Genomic DNA, 20,510 nt, shown 5'->3' with positions numbered 1-20,510 from the left:
GAAAACAGAAATTATGCTTAAGAACAGTTGCTCATCTCTTTTACCAATCCAAGCAGGTGTACCGCAAGGGTCAGTCCTGGGTCCCTTACTATTTTTGATTTACATAAGTGATATAGGAGAACGACTCCAATCCTTAACCCGCCTTTTTGCTGATGATACATCTTTGGGTTACTCTAGTAATAGTACTGCAAATATCGAAACAGTAATAGAAAGGGATTTGGAAGAACTTACAGACTGGTCAAATAAGTGGTTAATGAACTTTAACCCAGATAAAACCGAAATAATGATTTTCTCAAACGTTAAAACAGCAGATGACCTATCCTTTTCCCTAAATGATAATATAATATCGATAACACACAGTCACAGACATCTTGGAATAACTTTTTCACAAGATGGTAAATGGAATATCTAAATAGATTATATTATTAAAAGTGTTAATAGGCATTTAAACATTTTAAGAAAGTTAAAATATAAGCTCAATAGGGATACTCTTTCCAAACTCTATACAGTATACATCCGCCCGCTTTTTGAATATGGTTGTGAAGTTAGGGATAACTGTGAAGTACTAAATGCATATAAACTTGTAAAACTACAACTTGAGGCTGCTAGAATGGTTACAGGGTTACCGATATTTACAAAAACAGAATTTTTGTACTCTGAAACAGGCTGGGAGCCACTCTCTGAAAGAAGACAGCGCAGAAAACTGCATTTATTTTATAACATTGTCAATAATAAAGCACCGAACTGTCTCAATAAACTTGTACCCCCCCCCCCCGATAATCAAAGTTTAACTTCGTATCCCTTGAGAAATCGCTAGGATTTGATACAGCCATTCTGAAGGCTGTCATTAACATCTGAATCTGTCATTCTTTCTGTTATTGAAGCATGGAACAAACTCGACCCATCCGTTCCCGATCTAGGCTTTCAAAATTCAAGGCAGCACTAAAAGTTAAATCCACAAAAATAACCACACCTTCATATTATTCTTACGGCACACCAAAACTTAACATAATACTCTCGCAACTCCGTTGTTCGGCTTCGTTTCTAAATGGACATGTTGCTAAAACTAATATAGTGTCCAGCCCAGCGTGTAATTGTAGTGCTAAAAATGAGGATGTAAATCATTTCTTCTTTGTCTGTCCTTTCTACAATGACATCCGAAACGACCTTATTCATAAATTGAATTGGCTACCCATAGTATTCTCTTAAGTGGGCATGAAGATCTTACAAACGAAATGAATGTAGCAATTGTAAAAGAAGTTTTAACATTTATCAAGAAATAGAAACGTTTCCTCGTTGTTTAAAATATTTGGAGGCATCGGGTCCACACACAAACTATGTATTTGCTAATCTTTTGTTGTTATTTTTTTACCCAATTGATATTAGTTGTTTTCTTCTTTTTTTTTCTTGTACACGTCATTACTGCATATCCTTGTAGTATGCTCTATGTAATATTGTAAGAATTGTAATTCATGGGGGAAGACTTCATAATTATAAGTTTGACTAACTTGTGCCCTATCCCATTTGTTCTAGTTGAGCAAATAAAATTGTTATAAACTAAACTAAACTCACTGACTGCTTTTCCCGATTTCCTTTTTTTTTCTTTTTTTCGATTGCCAGCCACCACCTATTTGGTCCAGGCTGCAAGAAATTTTCTTAAAAGACGTTGTGTATAGACAATTACAGTGCACTGACAAAATGAAGGACGAAATCATGTCAACAAATTTAAGTAACAATTAAGACCTCCCAACAAAAAGTTATATTCAGTCAGTGATCGTATATCACTTGTAACTCATGAAAGCGTAATCAAGGGAACCAAGATTTTAGCGGAAATCAAAAGAATGTGATCCAAGGACAAAGACCAGACATGGAAAACAGATACACAGTAACAAAAGTAAATAAGATACTCAAACCACTAAAATATACGGTCAGTGCAACGGTTGCACTATAAATCATAATTATAGTTTCTTCTGTGCAAAATATTATGAGTGGCCGTTCATTTTGACATGAACGGCCATTCATACAACACTTTTCATCTACTTAAAGTTCAAAAACGTCAAACGATATATTACCCGATATATCTACCCCTGGACGATTCAGATGCAGAAACAGTCTTTTTTGTCATATTAGAATAGAAATAATTCATGCTAAATATGGTGTTGAACTTATTTTTAGGTACGTATTTTAAACCTCGCCAACACTCGGTATAAAATATTCGGATATAAAGACCCCATGTGTAAATTAGTACAACAACGTACCCCTATGAAGCAACCATCATTTTGAAACAATTTATCAGTTGGACTTCAATATAGAGAGGGTATTTACCAGAAACCAGAAAATATGGATATTGCTTGAAACAGCTCTTTGTACAAACACACCTAGATAGATCCACTCCTATCCATTGTTGTATGTAAGTGATGAACACTGATCACTTTAAACATTTAAAGTAAACTATTTTTTTTCTATTTTTTTTCCTTTGTGTGTGTGAGAAAATGTTCATACGGATTTAAAACTCTTTTGTTTTTGTCTGTATGCATTCTAATTAGGTTTAATGAATGTTTATATTTTACTAGTCTTCTGTCCTTATTGTTTTATACCAGCTGACTAATGTTAAACTTTAACCATCAAATAACAGAAAATCAGATTTTTGCAAGATATGTAAAAATTCCGTATTTCATAGAGTTTCTGAGTAAGAAACCTTTATAGGTGTAACATACTTCATAGGTTTTAGGAGTTTTATATGTGAAAAATTAAGTTTTGAGTAATTTATTTTTTCCAATTTAGAAGGGTTTCTTACGTGGAGCAGGTATGGTTCCAAACCATGTTCCAATCAACCCCTTTTTTCCCGAAAAACAATTATTTCCGTCTGATACATTCATTAATTTTATTAGAATGGTAGTGTGGTCAGTTTCTTAACCCGTTAATTGAAAAGTAATGCATAATACTACTATCTGATAAAAAAGTTGACTCCGGTACTGGCGGCTTAATCAAAGGGGATACCAACGACAACATGATACCATCATATAGAAAAAAGAACGGATATGGTGAAACGTAACAAATGCACCAGCGTATAACCTATTTAAATAAATAATAGTAAATACTTTCAGAGATCACCAAAAAGTCTTCAATAAGTGTAAACACACTTTTAAGTAAGATATGAAAGGTCCCGACAAGAAGGTAATAAAATCCATGGTAACTGAACGACGACAATTCTTCAATATCAAACTAACAAAAGTGCGTGAAATATGCGGTGTAGTTATTACCACAATTTTTTTCGCAGTCCTATAGTAAAATGCTTCGAAAAAATGCAATGAAAATTTTAGAATGTTTATTTATCGACTTGTAGTGAATGTTGTAGTTGCAAGGACATTTTAATAAAAAAAAATATTAGAATATTGGAGAACCGAGTTGGATTAAAATTAATTTGTTGGTGCAGTTTTAATGTACTTATCGAGGGCTTTCGATTGTTTATCACATAACCTTTTGATCATATGGTGTTTCTGGTAGTATAGTTATTTATGTAAAAGGAAACGATGTGTAAAAAAGTGCTTTTTATCACTGTATAAAGGTGTACCTCAAGGATCAATTCTTGATCCTTTGCTTTTTAACATTTTCATTAATGACATTTTTAACTATATTGATAATAGCAACTTGTTCAATTAAGCAGATGACAATACCTTATCATATACTGCTAAAATTGTAGCCTTGTCCATACTCTTGAAAATGAAAGCAAAGTACTTGTGAAATGGTCCTGTGTGAATCAAATGCAAGCTAATCCAGATAAGTTTCAAGCAATAGCTACTGACAAAAAGACTTTCGTCGATGACAACATATCATTTGATCTAGATAGTAACATTACTAGATGTGATGAAGAAATAAAGCTGTTGGGGGGGGGGGGTAATTTTTTATTTTTATCTAATTTCAAATTTCATATGACAAAAATATGTCACAGTGGCGGATCCAGGGGGTCCTGAAAATAACAATTTTAAAAAATTGTTGAAAAATTGTTCGAGGTACCGTCAGAATGCAGGATTTGAGGTTAAATATTTCAAAATTTTCTTTCGGGTGGGGACATGTCCCCAAACCCCCTAGCAATTTCGGAACAGTTCGTGATCCTCACCGGTGATCCTGTCAAGAAATTTGTTTGCACTCCCCACCCCCCCCCACCCACCTCGCTTACGTAAAACTTTTGGATTCTCTACTGTGTCACAAAGCATCTCAAAATCTAAATGTTCTAAAAAGAATTGGAACTCATCTGATTAAGCTTGGAAGATAGACAATATACTATTCTTTTATTTTATCAAACTTTAATTACTGTCCACTGGTGTTTCATTTTTGTGGTGAGATTTACAAGAAGATTGAATACATTCAGGAAAGATCAATAAGGTTTTTCTATAATAATGAATCGTCAACATATGAACAGCTATTCCGTGAGTCTAATCTCCCATAACTGATAACCAGACGATTACGTTTCCTCGCAATACAAACTTTTTAAGATCATAAACGGATAAGTTCTGACATACTTAAAAGACCTCAATAAACCAAATAACTCTTCATATCAGATATTCTAATACAGTAGAAGAACGACCAGATATAGCTTACATTATTTTAGGTATGCTACCCGAAATTATGGAAGAATTCACCACAATAATGTAGGGAAGGAATGTTTTTGGAGCATTTTAAGGGACTCGTTGGAAAGGAGGAGGGGGTAGAATGATCCATGGACTAAGACCAGACATGGAAAACAGGCACACTACAAACATAAAATAACCAAAATTTTACATAAAAGTAAATGAGCAACTCGGACTCCACTAAAAACTGGGAGCACAGACCAAGTGCTGTGATGTAAAGTAAATAAACTATGATAGAACAAAACATTTTATTCATACATCAAGTAAAAGCACGATATACAAGGATAGATAGAACAATCAAAGCAAAGAAGAAGAAATAGCTAGGATTATAGGAATCTGCTCTGATACAATCGTCTTTCGTATTTATAAAACTTTGTTAATTAATAACATTTTTGATCATATAGTGAATTTCTACATATATCCATCAGTCACGTTGTTCTTGGAAGTAACTTATTTCATTAACTAATTACTAGCTCATCAAGTAAAGAATAGAGTTAGGATATAAATATCAGTATTAAACAAACACTGATCACTATGGTTGATGGTCTGTGTTACATAACATGGTCTGGGGATGTCCAAATAATCAATGATGAAAAACTTTATGTTACAGTGCACCGGTAGGGTAAGCGTCTTCTACTTTTCTATAAACACCCGCCAAGTTGCTCATAAAAAGTCGAGTCCAGAGTAGACGAAAGAGGAAAACAAAACTATGACATGTTGAACAAATCAGTACTCATGGTGCAGGTTGGTACACCTGTAACGCTCCATGAATTCATGACGACCATCAAACCTCTATACTGAAGGCTTCAATCTTGAAGCAATATAATCCTATTCCAGAAGCCTAATTGTGAGAGTTATAGCCCGATACAAAAAGTCTGAAAAGCTGTGTAGTTACGGCAAGCTCTGGCATAGTTGTATAGTTGTGATATCAAAACTCCATACGCAGGTGCTGAAGGGATGTTGCCACAGATGGAAGGAAAGTTGACAATACGGAATAAAAATGTCTTCTCGATTGTCATATAATTTGGTCAATAGTTTTCCTTTACCATCGATTTCTAAGTGTAGGTAAAGATATGAGGCTCACAGTGTCTGTAGCATCCTTTATCTCAAGATCTTTGGGGGTAGATGCAATGTATAAATGTATTAAATCCCCGGAACTAGGATAATACGCAATCTATATAGCGAAAACTGAGATTAAAGGATCTAGCTAAACGATGTTACCTCTTTTGGGTCTGATCAGCTATAACGTTAGGCTCATATGAGTGAAGAAATAGGTCAGCAAGTAGAGAAGCACAATTTGTTCCCATTGGAATGCCGACCGTTTGTTGAAAAATGTGTCCCCACACTGGACAAATTTGCTGTAAAAATTCCAGAAAACATCTTCGGTATATTTGGAAAATTATCTGGAATTGTTTAAGAACGTATGAAGAATATCTGCCAAGAACTACATATTTGTATCTAGGCGTACCGTCTTTTTTGGTATAACGATGTATAGTGTTTTTGTGTTGGGATTGTAACTGAATATGGGGAATGGAAGTATAAAGAGTTGAAAAAAATTACAAGTTTTAATGCTATTGTATTCTGATAATAACCTTGAATAGAGTTTCCAGAAGATATTTCGAATTTTCAGGGTCCACATTGAATTAAAACCACAACGGGAGTTACAAGTGTCGTGGTAATACTGGAGACCCTCTTTAGTAGCTGTGAGTAAAGAAGTAATGGATGTATGTAAATGCAGTTTTTGCAGATAGCACATCTTTTAAACTTTAGGGCATACCTCGTGGATCATGCATGTTTTATGTTATTTACATGCTTTATAGTTGAGCTTGTATGGTATATTTTCAAATTTAGTTGAATGATTGTCTTTGTATGGCATGCCCTATAGCTTAAGTCTGTTTTATTTGTATCTATGTTTGTGTACGTTTTATTTGTCTTAAATGTAGTGTTATGTATGTAAAGTCGATTTTAGAAGCTTATTAGATCTTGTGTTATTTGTTATAATGATGTATCCACTTTTAAATAAATACTACTTTACTTGACTTCACTGGGTGCAGCTTGATACGACCATAGAGGTTAAGCACTGAACAGCTTGGGCAAGTATGGTCACACCATTCTAGCTTCAATACAGCTCTGAATTTTGATTTCTGTTGAATATTTGACACAGGATAAAAATTTGACCAGAATCAAGTGGCCCCTCTTTTGGTCCGTTATTTATAAATGGTTCCAGTTACAAACCCCTAAATTACACTAAGCGTTACCTTGGAGATATTGCACTTTGTGGTAAAATTTCAATGAGATCCATTAAGTTTTAGTCAAGTTACTGTCCGGATATCATGAAAATACATGATTCTTACATCTTTTTAGCCCTTACTCCTATGTGGTTCAAGTCACAACCCAAATATCTATGTCAGATTTCTTCTTTGTGGCTCAATTTCAGAGAGATCCATTATACAATGTATAATTATGTTATTGTGCATGTAATCATGAACATTGGTATCAATGTAATGTAAAGGGTACTCCCAATACTGTCATGACTAAGGATACTCCAAATAATGTCATACTAAGGATTTCCAAACTTGTTTCAAAAGAATGGATTTCTTTTAAATCATAGACTCAAGACTGAACACTTAAACAGACAACTCTGTGTACAAAATCATCATGCTTAGCAAACAAAATCATCGAGCTTAGCAAACAAAATCATCATGCTTAGCAAACAAAAAACAATGTGACCAAATTGTCAGGTTTAATATGCCTTTTTTAAGTTAAGTCCCTTCAAAAAGTCAAATGGACATGTAAAAAGTCAAATGAAAAATCAGTTTGGACTAACAGATAAACAAAAGTATTGAAGTTTAACCCCACACTAGTTGGGATATAGAAAGTATTTCTATACAATATCTAGAAATGACCTTTGTTAGTTTTGTAAAAAAAAAAAATTACCATAGAAAACCTTGGCTAATAACCCCTAACTAAGAGTTCAACATTTTCATAAAGTAATACAAGGAGAGCCATATGGAAACAGTAAAAAATACTTTAAGTAACTTTATAAAATGTTGAAATTTCTTAAACAGAGGATATAAAGCTTCGTAAGATGATTGCTTCACAACACTTTAAATCCTTACAAATTGAATTTCCCCCTTTGCAAAAGAGGGCTTGTTAAAAGGCATGGAATGACAAAAGTTTTTATTAAACATATCCATTAAAGTAGAAAATAACTAAATAAACAAAACTGATTTTTACTGGACTATCTCTTGATGCAAAACTGATGACATTCAAATACTACAATGTATATGAATTTTATTTCTTTAAATGTCTGATAAAAGAACAAATTTCCCTATCATACACTGTAAGACTGTTTGTATCTACAGCTATACATTGATAATGATAAATCCCTGACACAAAACGTCTACAATAATAAGTTTTTCATGGATGAACACATCAATTGCTATTTACCGGTTACATTGAACATCGATCTTAATATTGAAAACTTCTCTTCGTCTGAATGTCTTCTAAAATGTGTTGAAGTTCTTCATCTTCAAATCTTCCCTCCAAACTGTCAACATAAAATAAATTTAACAAATTCTAAAAAGGGGTTTCTTCTCCAATAACATTTTCTGGCTTTCTTATTTGGTAACAATGTTTCATTTATCTATTTTTTTTAATTTATAAAAGATGACTGAACTCGAGCACTAAAGAATTATTGGATGTTCCATCACTGACATGTACATGAAATGTAAAATGGTTAGTTTTCTATTTATAAAATAAGCAATTAAGAGTTTAAAGGTCAAATTATTCATATATGTACCTGTATGAGTAACTGACCTTTAAGTCATCTGAATATTAAATGGGTGGTGAGTAAACTTTACCTGCCTAGTATTTGTGTTTGAGTTACCCACCTACCAAACCCCCCTTTTTATTTCTATACATGTAGCTTTTTTCTAAGATTGTACCCATAAGTTATTAGTGTGGTTGTTGCCTGCATTATAATTTGGTGAGAAAGAGTGAGTGTTAGTTTCATATTAATCAGTATACATTGTACATATTCCATGTACATATAAACGTATATCACTTATAAGAAAACTTGTGTTATGAACAAAACAAATTATTACATTTCCATTGCTTCATTCTTTAAGTAACTACCGTTTGTATGCAAATTTTGATGACTACATGTATTAATCAATTTAAGAGGTTTGCAGTTTCTAACCCAGAAGATGGACTACATACATCATCAAGCATAATACCGGTAGTTTGTCAAATGTTACCTTTGTGCATTAGGTTTTTATGGTTGAAATATTAAAGTTTTCAAAAGCCTGTCACAATATTTGCCCCTAATTTGGTTGAATGAACATCTTTCATCTTCATTTTGATCTTTGATTACTGTAAAATGATATCACTGGTTGTTGTTTCTATTCAATTTTCAATGATACAAATGAAGTACATACATGTATGTACCTATTAAAACATCAAATAACATCCATACTGACTTGACATGTAGGTATCCATTACAACATCAAATATCATCCATACTGAATTGACATGAATGTACCCATTACAACATCAAATAACATCAATATACATGTACTTGTATTTATCTATTACAACATCAAGTAAAATCCATACTAAATTGACAAAGTTTGATTTTAGGGCTTTAATCTTTTCAATATAACATACTGGATATAGAGAATATGTCAAAGAAACAACATCAGCACCAAGATGAAAAATGTCAGCTAATGGCCACCCATTGGTTTTCAATGAATGATGAAAAACCCTCACATCACATGACAGACAGTAGCTGACCCCAAAACATTATATAACAGGTACAGCAAAATATGTGCAGTTCACTACATGTACATGTATATGCCACAGACAAGAAATATGAATATCACTAATATGAGTGATTTAGTCTGAAAGGAGTAGCCATGGTAGTTTTACCCTGGTACAAGAGATTAGACTGAAAGGAGTAGTCATGGTAGTTTTACCTTGGTATGAGAGATCAGCCTGAAAGGAGATGTCATGGTAGTTTTACCTTAGTGTGAGAGATTTAGTCTGAAAGGAGTAGTCATGGTAGTTTTACCTTGGAATGAGAGATTTAGTCTGAAAGGAGTAGTCATGGTAGTTTTACCCTGGTATGAGAGATTAGCCTGAAAGGAGTTGTCATGGTAGTTTTACCTTAGTATGAGAGATTTAGTCTGAAAGGAGTAGTCATGGTAGTTTTACCTTGGTATGAGAGATTTAGTCTGAAAGGAGTAGTCATGGTAGTTTTACTTTGGTATGGGAGATTTAGTCTGAAACAAGAAGTCATGGTAATTTAACCTGGTATGAGAGATTTAGTCTAAAAGAAGAAGTCATGGTAATTTAGCTTGGTATGAGAGATTTAGTCTGAAAGGAGAAGCCATGGTAGTTTACCTTGGTATGAGAGATTTAGCCTGAAAGGAGTAGTCATGGTAGTTTTACTTTGGTATGAGAGATTTAGTCTGAAAAAAGAAGTCATGGTAATTCAATGTGGTATGAGAGATTTAGTCTAAAAGAAGAAGTCATGGTAATTTAGCTTGGTATGAGAGATTTAGTCTGAAAGGAGAAGTCATGGTAGTTTACCTTGGTATGAGAGATTTAGCCTGAAAGGAGTAGTAGTGGTAGTTTTACATTGGTATGAGAGATTTAGTCTGAAAAGTGAAGTCATGGTAGTTTTACTTTGGCATGACATATTTAGTGTTAAAGCAATAGTCATGGTAGTTTTACCCTGGTATGGGAGATTTAGTCTGAAAGGAGAAGTCATGGTAATTTACCTTTGTATGAGAGATTTAGCCTGAAAGAAGTGGTCATGGTAGTTTTAAATTGGTATGAGAGATTTAGTCTGAAAGAAGCAGTCATGGTACTTTAACCTTGGTATGGGAGATTTAGTCTGAAATAAGAAGTCACAGTAATTTACCTTGGTATGAGAGATTTAGTCTGAAATGAGAAGTCATGGTAATTTACCTTGGTATGAGATATTTAGTCTGAAAGGAGTAGTCATCGTAGTTTTACTCTAAAAGGAGAAGCCATGGTAGTTTACCTTGGTACGGGAGATTTAGTATAAAAGGAGAAGCCATGGTAGTTTACCTTGGTATGAGAGATTTAGTCTAAAAGGAGAAGTCTTGGTAATTTACCTTGGTATTAGTGATTTAGCCTCCTCAGCATTATCAGGACAAAGATTTGCTATGGCTGCCAATTCAAATTTGTGGAGTTTCTTCTGCATCAGTAAACTAAAAAGGAATAAAAGTTTGTATTAATTTCTATGCAGTACTACATTGTAAATTGCACATGTTTACTGAAATGTTTCAGTGTTTGTGCATCGTTTTGCTTCATTTGAACGCACAATAAAAGTGCTCATTTAAATGCATGATAGGAGTGTTCTTATGAACACACCATTCAAGTATTAAAGGTCAATAAAAGTTTTGGTTTATTTTTGTAAAATTATTATTTGCACTTTCCAGCTATTATTTTTATATCATTACTATTTTTTTATATTTTTTTGTACTATTTACATAAAAAAAAAATATCTTTTATATTTTATTTTTTCATTAATTGTAAGTATTATTACTGTTTATGTTTCATCCATCATGTGTCTAAATGCACGCTTAAAGTGTTCACTTATCATGCATTTAAACATGTGTGCTGGGAGTATTTATCATGCATTTAAATGCACGATGAAGAATTTGTTTTTATGCATGACAGAAGTGTTTGTTTACCATGTGTTTGGTGAGTGTTTTGCGTGTGTCTAGGTACCATGTGTGAAGGAAACCTGAACGTCTGTAGGAGTGGATATATATCTACAAGATTTGATTGACAAGGAAAATCAATAAAATCCATTTGTTTACAGTGACTCATATTTTGAATGATTCATCAACAAGTAACAAATATTCACTTCTAGGTATGTTTAAAATCAAAGGTGATACAGTTTTATTACTTTTTCTACCTGATATATACTAATTTCAATTAACAAAATATCAAATGCTATTTGATATTTTTGTCAACATCTGTGAGCTTGTATTACTGACTTTATTTGAAAGCTATATTTTTCGCAAACATTACCAGACAATTTATTTTCATTTGTCAGGTTATCAATTTAATGTTAACTTTGTCTTACATCTATTCCTTAATAAAAAGCCATATTCATAATGATTTATTTTTGTGATTTTTTCTTGCTTGCAAAATTCAGTTGTTTTTACAATAAGTTGCAAATCTTATCCTTACAAAATAAGAGAAATGTACACATGTTTGATTCTAATTATAAACTAGAATAAAATCAGAGGTTCAACCCTGAACAGTTGGGGCAAGTATGGACACACCATTCAAACTTGACACAGCTTTGGATTTTGATTATGGTTCGACATTTGACAGAGAATAAAAATTTGACCAGAACCAAAAGTATTCACTTTTTGGCCCTTACTCCTAAATGGTTCCAGTTAAAACCTGCAAAATCAATCCCAAACTTCCTGTGGGGATTTGACACCTTATGGTACAATTTCAAAGCAACATTTTCCCTTTCATTCAAGTTATCATCCAGGAATCAGAAAAAAATACTTGTTTCTGGTCCCAATGTGGCACCTTGTTCTTACTTGACTGAAGTCACAAGCCCAAAATTCAACCCCAGTTTTCCTTTTTGTGTTTTTAGTAAAAAAATGTAGTAAAACTTATATGAGATCCATTTACTATTAATCAAGTTATTATACGGACATAAGGATAATGCTTGTTTCAGGCCCTTAATTCCTACAATTTTCACTTCTTTACATGTACCTCCAAAAACAATCTCAGTCTTCCTTTAGTGGTATGGCACATTGTAATACAAGTTTTTGTCTGGACACCAGGAAAATTCAAGTTTTTGAACCCCATTTATGGCCCCGAATTTCTGAAAAGTTCAAGTCTTAACCCCCAAAATCAATTGTGGTATAGAATACTGTGGAACAACATCATATATATACAATCCTATGCTTTTACAGGGTAGGAAACTCACTCAAATTCTATCCAGTCCAGAATACAATTTTTCAATATATTTACTATATGGATATATAGATTTTTACTAAAATTAGCCAGCCCTGCCAAAAAATAGCCAGTCTCGGGCTGCGGGCAGCCTACTATTTCTAACTCTGGCTTTTACTTGAGTTATCTAACTAAATTCTATGAAATGGTCTCTTATTCTAAAAAGGTTGGGCCATAACCCCCAAAATCAATACCAACCTTCCTTTTGTGGTCTGGAATGGAACCTTGCTAAAAAATTAATGATACCCCCACTTCCCTCCCCAGAACCATATAGGATATTCCATTTATAAGTGCTTAAAGCATTCAACTGGAAAAATAGAATAGGAGGTGCACATCATGCGATAAAGAATCTGTTAAAGTTTTATCTAATTCCATTCAGCTGTTTCAGAGGAGTTGCAGATTCGAAGTGGGTCCCCCCTCGGTGAACAAATTAGTCCATATTTTGCATCAGAAAACCCCAAAAGTCATTCAGATGGAAAAACAAATACACATGTACATGAAATAGGAGGTGAACAATGCCATCATGTAATAAAGAATCTGTGAAAGTTTCATCTAATTCCATTCAGCAGTTTCAGAGGAGTTGTGGTTTAGAACAGGGGATGAACAAACAGATGGACGTTAAAGTGTAATTTTCTCAAAAGTAGAGATCTAAATACAGAAAGCATTGTTATCACATAAAATATAGCATACATGCATATAGACCAAGATAATATCTATATAGATTGCACTTTGCAAGTTATCGTTCTTGATTTGGTTTAATTAGGTTAATTTGAATGTGAGGTTAAAGTGTAGTTTTCTCAAAAGTACAGATCTAAATACAGAAAGCACTGTTGTCACATAAAAATATATCATATATAGACCAAAAAAGCATCATTTATTATTCTGTGGGTTTTTCTACACCATGAACCACCTTACCATTGGCAGTGTCTGAATTTTATATGGACAGGAACTTAAAATACTTCAATACACACATCACTCTGAAATAATTATTGCAAAGTGCAGTTATTATTACATGTACCTTCTGACAGCTGTGATGGTTTCTCTGTTTTTAAACTTAGAAAATCGAGATGTGTAGTTGAGGGTCTTCATGAAAACTTCTGACAATTCCTGCTCCTCTTCAGCACTCTCATTCTGCTGCTTTCTGTAATTATAGTGAGCAAAAAATGTCAAATAGTATTTTTAATTAACAAAGATAGTCTGGATGTCTACACAGTTAAGTAGGACATCAGTGTACTAGGATTCTACTTTCCCATCACCCCTAGCAGGTATAATATTGGTGTGGGAAAGTTATATATTATGCTCCACTTCCCTTTTTGGTAAGTAAAAAACTTGAATTTCTGGAAGTATTTGTTAAGTATGGAAGGCAGACTTTAATTGTAAGCAAGTTAATTTTCATTTGAAATTTTCTCATGGAAACCTTAAATTTTCAAAAATCCTAGAACACTGAGGACTATCATTTGAGTATGCAATCACTGGTTATTTGGGACTGCGAAACGAAGAGTATATCAGAATGGGAAATGAGTCTGCTTCTTAATCTATCATTGTCTTTTGGATGTCTTTTTGTGATGACAAAATGCTTCAGAATTTTTCTTCAAGTTAACTTAGTTCAAAGAGGCATTACTTCTACAAAACTGTGATGACAAAAAGAGGACTGATGGACAGACAAACGGACACATACAGACAATAAAAAACATTATACTATGGAACAACTAAACTGTCTGATGAGATACACATTTGTTTACGTGTTGTCAACTTTATATTGCTTGCTGTGGTTTTATAATTACATGTGGTCATTTTGTATTTACGTTATGTAGGAACATCTTTACAGTATGTCGTTTTGTACGTTCTGCCATTTCGTCTTTACCTTCTGTCATTTCGTCTTTACATTCTGTAATTTTGCCTTTACGTTATGTCGTTTTATGATTACGCTATGTCAACATATATTTATGTTAAGTGGATTTATCTTTACATGCAGTGGTTTTCTTATAACGTGAGGTCGTTTCATCTTTACGTTGTGTCGATCTCTAAATACTTTATGTGCATTTTGGGGGTAGGGGTAATATTTTTAAAAAAATTTTTGAAAATTCTTGAAAATTAGTTTTGGTGGTTTATTAATGTAGAAAATTAAATTTAGTCATGCAATAACTTGTAGAGTCGAATTTATGCAAATTTTCGCGGGAGTTGAAATTTCCATGTGTGTTGGAATTAAAAAATATATTCTGACTAGGAAAATCGCCACAAGTCATCAACAGAGTCCCGGTGTATCAATTATGATAATATTGAACATAAATAACAAATAAGTTATTTTTTACTATAGAATAAACACTTTAGGGTGACTGGATAGACTACCCAAGTGTATTTCGTTCAACATTTTTCTAATCGGCATTGTGATGTCTGTTCTGCCTTTTACAGACTGATTTGAAGTTTACACCAGATCGAAAAGTTCTGGGGTCACACGTCATCATGAAATTTTTGTCCACATCACATAACGAAGAAATCACTGCACCTAAAGAAAAGAAAATGCACACAAAGTACTTAGAGATCGACATAATGTAAAGATGAAACATACTCACATTATAAGAAAACCACTACACGTAAAGATAAATCCACATAACGTAAATATATGTTGACATAATGTAATCATAAAATGACATAACTTAAAGACAAAATTACAGAACGTAAAGACGAAATGGCAGAATGTAAAGACAAAACGACATAATGTAAAGATGTTCCTACATAACGTAAATACAAAATGACCACATGTAATTATAAAACCACAGCAAGCAATATAAAGTTGACAACACGTAAACAAATGTGTATCTCATCAGACAGTTTAGGCGTTCCATATTATACCATCCATATCTTTCATGCTTAAGGTATAAAAATATTTGGTAAAAGTCTTTGTAGAATATAGAGGGTGGATATGGTATAAAAGACAATGATCCATGGAATGCAGCTTGATACACTATGAGAGTTCAAAAAAAGTATTGACAATATTTGTTATAGGACACCACTTTGAGTGTAACCAATTACTATAGATTGGTGGGTGTTAAACATTCAAATAAGTTTCTTATTTTAAAGAGTTTTTCTGGATTCTTAGGACTTGCTCATTACCATTGAGTTACATGTACATGTATGTTGCATACAAGTCAAGCCATCCATGATCATACAAACTACCTACCTGTGGTCTAACAACATTTGTACTTCAGAAATCAGCAAAGTTTCTGCATTCTCAAATTCTAAAATGCACATAATAAATTTAATTTAAAAAAAAACAACAACAGATGCATTCATCAAAATTAAAGTATAAGCAACAAAGCAATCCCTTTAAAGTATTAAAATATAAGTATTGGACTATGCATTCTGTCAACATTTACTATGTATTTAGACTATAAACTCAGCATGCATGATGAAAGATAGTAAAATTTAATATTGATGCAAGAAAATACATTTGAAAACCATTACACTTGGTTTTACTTGAAAAACACGGAGTAAAAATTTATTCCAAATTTACATGTTGATTTATATAATCGTATTGTTACTGGTACAATATAGAAACCATATACAAAAAATGTACCTGTACATGTACTTTTTAGTTTTCTTTTCTTTTGTTTGCAAACAATAAAAAATTTATAAGATTTTTTGGGTTAAATCTTTCATACATAATAGACACACTTAGATTGCAGTGTGGGAAATTATTTTTTCCCCAACTTGCCATTCTGGCTAGTGGAATATTGATATTGCTAGCAAAGTAGAAATTCAACTAGCCAAATTTGAATTATCTTATGTGTTCTCTTGGATTTGAATAACTTCTGCATTTCTTTTTCTTTCCTCAACTAACTTTTCATTTGTTTTTAAACTTATCAAAAACTTCTCCATTTTCGAATATTGAAGTTTTTCATGTACTTAAGAGTAACAAAATAAGTACTCCATTTCTGAACTCATATTTTAAAATTAAATTTATATTACAACAGATTCATCATGAAACAAGAAAATGTTTATCATTTGCTTCTTATTCACTTTCATTTTGACAATAAACAACTAATTTGCAAGGTAACATATCTTAAATTACCAAGATAATTTCGTTTGAATACTTATACTAGATCAGGACCATCACATAGATTTTGGCACATCCCATTCACTGGAAAAATGGCAGATCATAAACAATGCTTTACAAGTCAATAAAATTATGCATATCATGCCAAAATTCACTTGACATATTCAAGTTAAACTTCTTAAAAATTTGGGGAACATATTTTTAATGTATGATGTTAAGGGATGTTTTACTACATACTAAATAACCTGTTGGCTGGTTAACTTTCCTTGGAACTAAATGATGGTCGCCAAATTGACCAGTGTAAGCTAATGGGAACTCGCCAAATTACACATCTATTTGTATTTGGCGAGCTGGCGAGCTGTGGTTTCCCACACTGAGATTGACACAAACTGTACAAAGGATTTTCATTTAGCAACATAATGCTACACGATTGAAGCTTTTTATCAGACAAAAATTTCATTGATTTTTCCCCGAGAAAAACAGTACCCAGTGTGACAACTACATACAATGTAAATTTGCATCTGTACAAGGGCAAAGTACAATTAATTGAAATATTTCTTTAAGTTTTCTGGTATTAGTGTCATTTCTAGCATGATTGTACCATTATCGTTACCCATCAAGTACACTCCTTGAACTTCCACATTTCTCCAACCATAATGTTACAGTTCTACCATGACCTCCAATGATTTTTTTGTAAAACAGCTACAGTTACAATCTATATAATCTTTTTACGTTCTCTATACAAAAGTACTACGCACACTGCATGTACATGTGTTTACCATGCTTTCACTACGCTCATCACGACTGTCCTACGTTTTCCCATGATCTGATTTATTAAATTTCTGACATATTTTTGACTTGATTTTGCCAGTCAATATTAGTGGCATGGGGTCCACGTCAGTCTGCAAGATCTTTTAAGGAATGCATTGAATTTCCTAAACAACAACCATTCAATGACAGAAAAATATCTTTTTGCCTCTTTATTCTTGAAGTTCCATATCTTTTCAAAGATGGACTAACTAAAGAGTAGAGGATTATCAACTACCGAATTTAAACTAACTTTTCAAAAGTAATCTACATATACAAAATGTATATAAAGGTTCAATGGTTGTTCATCATAGATCATTTTTTCAGTGTGGGAAACCATTTTTCTTCCCAACCTGCCATCCTGGCTAGTGGAATATTGATCTTGCTAGCCAAATAGAAATTCAACTAGCCAAATTTTTTGGTTTATTTTTTGTCTGTACTATCATCTGTTTTCTGTTGGATTTGACTATCCTCTGCTTTCTTTTTCTTTCTTCAATTATCTTTTCATTTGTTTTTAAATTTATCAAAAACTTTTCCATTTTCGAATATTCCCTCCTATTGAAGTTTTTCATGTACAATAAGTACTCCATTTCTGAACTCATATTTTAAAAATAAAATTATATTTCAACAGATTCATCATTATGAAACAAGAAAATGTTTATCGTTGCTTCTTGTTCATTTTTATTTTGACAATAAACAAATAATTTAAGGTAACATATCATAAATTACCAAGGTAAGTTCATTTGAATACTAATTCGAGATTGGGACTGTCGCGCAGGTTTTGGCACATCCTGTTTACTGGAAATTAAAATGGCAGATTGTAAACAATGCTTTACATCAATAAAATTGTACATATCATGCCAAAATTCACTTGACATATTAGATCTAAAACTAAACTTCTTAAAATTTAAGGAACATGTTTTTAATGTATGTTGTTAAGGGATGTTTAACTACATGTAAATAACCTGTTGGCTGGTTAACTTCCCTTGGAACTCACCAATCAAATGACTGTCGCCAAATTGACGAGTGTAAGCTAATGAGAACTCGCAAAATCACACATATACTCCTATTTGATGAGCTGGCGAGTGGTGGTTTCCCACACTATTTTTTCAAATATTTGGAATGTCCTTCGCCAGTTTCCCCTGATCAAAATATCCAAAAGTGGTAAATGACATGTAATCTACTTTATCTAGTATAGGAGAACCTACATGTAATAATTAATGTTTCGTTCACACTTAAGGCTAATGCCTTCCTCATATTATATTATATCCGATGAGTGCAGAAATTCCATTATTTTTGTCATTAGTTATACAATGAAAACATTTATAGTCGGCGTCACATAAATAACATACTGTTAAAATTTGAATAAAAATATTTTCTACGACTTTATTGACACCTACCGTCGTTTAAATTGTCTTAAATGACTTGCTCATTCGTTTAGCCAAACGGCTTCTCCCTAAACATTGAATCGTTAAATTCCAGTCAGATTTTAATTCTAGGTGGCAATATTTACATTGTAAAAAGTCGGCCATGTTTACAGTGATCGAGTTGCTAGGAGATGTTGTTTACGTTTAAATGGTTTGTCCAAAAACCGAAGAACCCAGAATGCAATTCGGCGTTATTTCGGATATCTCGGATTTATTTTATGTGAACAACGTACAATACCGAGAAGTTGATCAAGCAGACGATTGTCACTGGAGTTCGACGGGAACTTACGCACTTCGTTTGTAAACAAATCGTCCTGTAAAAACCAACATGGCAGATATTAGTATGGGATTTTCCCATAAGGATTTGTTACGCATGATTTAAGCTAATAAGCGACTTGTTTTTGAGAAGCTGTTTGGCTAAACGAATGAGCAAGTCATTTAAGACAATTTAAACGACGGTTGGTGTCAATAAAGTCGTAGGAAATATTTTTATTCAAATTTTAACAGTATGTTATTTATGTGACGCCGAGTATAGTTTATGAGACAGTTGCGTACATTTGTACAGAGCTTCATCGTGTCACTGATGTTATTACACAGTTGATTTTAGATTGTAAAGAAAAAGAATTCAGAAAAGTCGCTTTAAAGAGTCAAACCTTTCGGGAAAAGCAACTCCGAAGCATCCTCTTCCTCTTGTTCATTTGGCATATTCTGTCCTGTGGCCATTTCTGTTTATTACGACACCGAATGGATGACTCCCGAGAGATCAACATGCAGTACCAAAAAATGAATATAAATTGTATTAACCAATGACGGTCTATTTTATAAGGCTTAGTTTGATTTATACAGATTGTGCTCTCTGGAATTAACTCCAGCATGTTCAGGAGAGTGACCCGTAAAAAAATTAATAAATGTGCATATAAAAAAATAAAAGAAACTTCAATCAAAGGTACAGCACTTTGTAGAACTCACTTCTTGTTTAGTCATACGAACAGAGAGGTCAAAAGAAGGAAAAGATTTATTTCGAAATTAAAGGGCCCTGCATATATGAGGCACGTTTGACAGTACAAATACTCATGATTGGTAGAGTGTAATCAACAGCCATTTTGATGGCATTTACTAGAATGTTATAACTTTAAATGCTGTTTGATTGAAATCTAAAGTCCATAAGATTTGAGAAAGCGCATATGTGTAATCTGATATTACCTCTTCAACATGACTTTAGTCCAAGCAACTTTCGATTGGTCGTATTGGTTTGTGATTTGGTTTATTGTATCAGTTGTGATTAGGCTACTAAGGACAGACAGATGATCAGATGTATTAGAGATAGAATCATATAAAACAGCAATATTCTCTTATTCCAAGTGGAGAACTACTGTCTACGATTTTGTGATATATAGATCTGCATGGGCAATTTTCGTAGCCTGGAAATGCGTACTTTGGGTCTGTACAGGATGTCTGCACATTCAAGGAAATTAAACCTTAATCATTTAAGAGAGTATTTAGATATCTACCTCGGTCATCTAACATTATACATCAAATCTTGATTCTTTGTTTTTTGTATTGAAATCACCA

At 33.0% G+C, this 20,510-nt stretch overlaps 1 protein-coding gene across 1 annotated transcript; it reads right to left on the bottom strand.

Annotated features, from left to right (window-relative positions):
* Positions 1-7,798: 7,798 nt before the first annotated feature.
* Positions 7,799-19,724, bottom strand: LOC148609008 (DNA-directed RNA polymerase II subunit RPB4-like). Its single transcript, XM_088540510.1, has 5 exons — positions 19,592-19,724; positions 15,829-15,886; positions 13,666-13,788; positions 10,775-10,870; positions 7,799-8,181 (listed from the first exon to the last, which is right to left on the bottom strand). Exons 1-5 carry the CDS (start codon positions 19,659-19,661, stop codon positions 8,103-8,105), a joined length of 426 nt encoding a protein of 141 aa, XP_088396636.1. The 5' UTR covers positions 19,662-19,724; the 3' UTR covers positions 7,799-8,102.
* Positions 19,725-20,510: the final 786 nt, after the last annotated feature.

Source organism: Perna viridis, chromosome 8, assembly GCF_037379345.1.
Source record: "Perna viridis isolate PV_CMFRI_1.1 ecotype Kerala chromosome 8, ASM3737934v1, whole genome shotgun sequence".
Lineage (NCBI taxonomy): Eukaryota > Metazoa > Mollusca > Bivalvia > Mytilida > Mytilidae > Perna > Perna viridis.
Note: the sequence above shows the minus strand (reverse complement) of the source record. Positions and strands in the feature narration are given on the sequence as shown.

What these genes read in the sequence shown, in the direction of transcription:
- LOC148609008 (XM_088540510.1), bottom strand. Translation starts at nt 19,661, where the DNA reads ATGGCCACAGGACAGAATATGCCAAATGAACAAGAGGAAGAGGATGCT. An exon ending in CAAATGTTGTTAGACCACAG is followed by an intron (nt 13,789 to 15,828) that starts GTAGGTAGTTTG and finishes CTATAATTACAG; the next exon opens with AAAGCAGCAGAATGAGAGTG. An exon ending in ACCATCACAGCTGTCAGAAG is followed by an intron (nt 10,871 to 13,665) that starts GTACATGTAATA and finishes ATTCCTTTTTAG; the next exon opens with TTTACTGATGCAGAAGAAAC.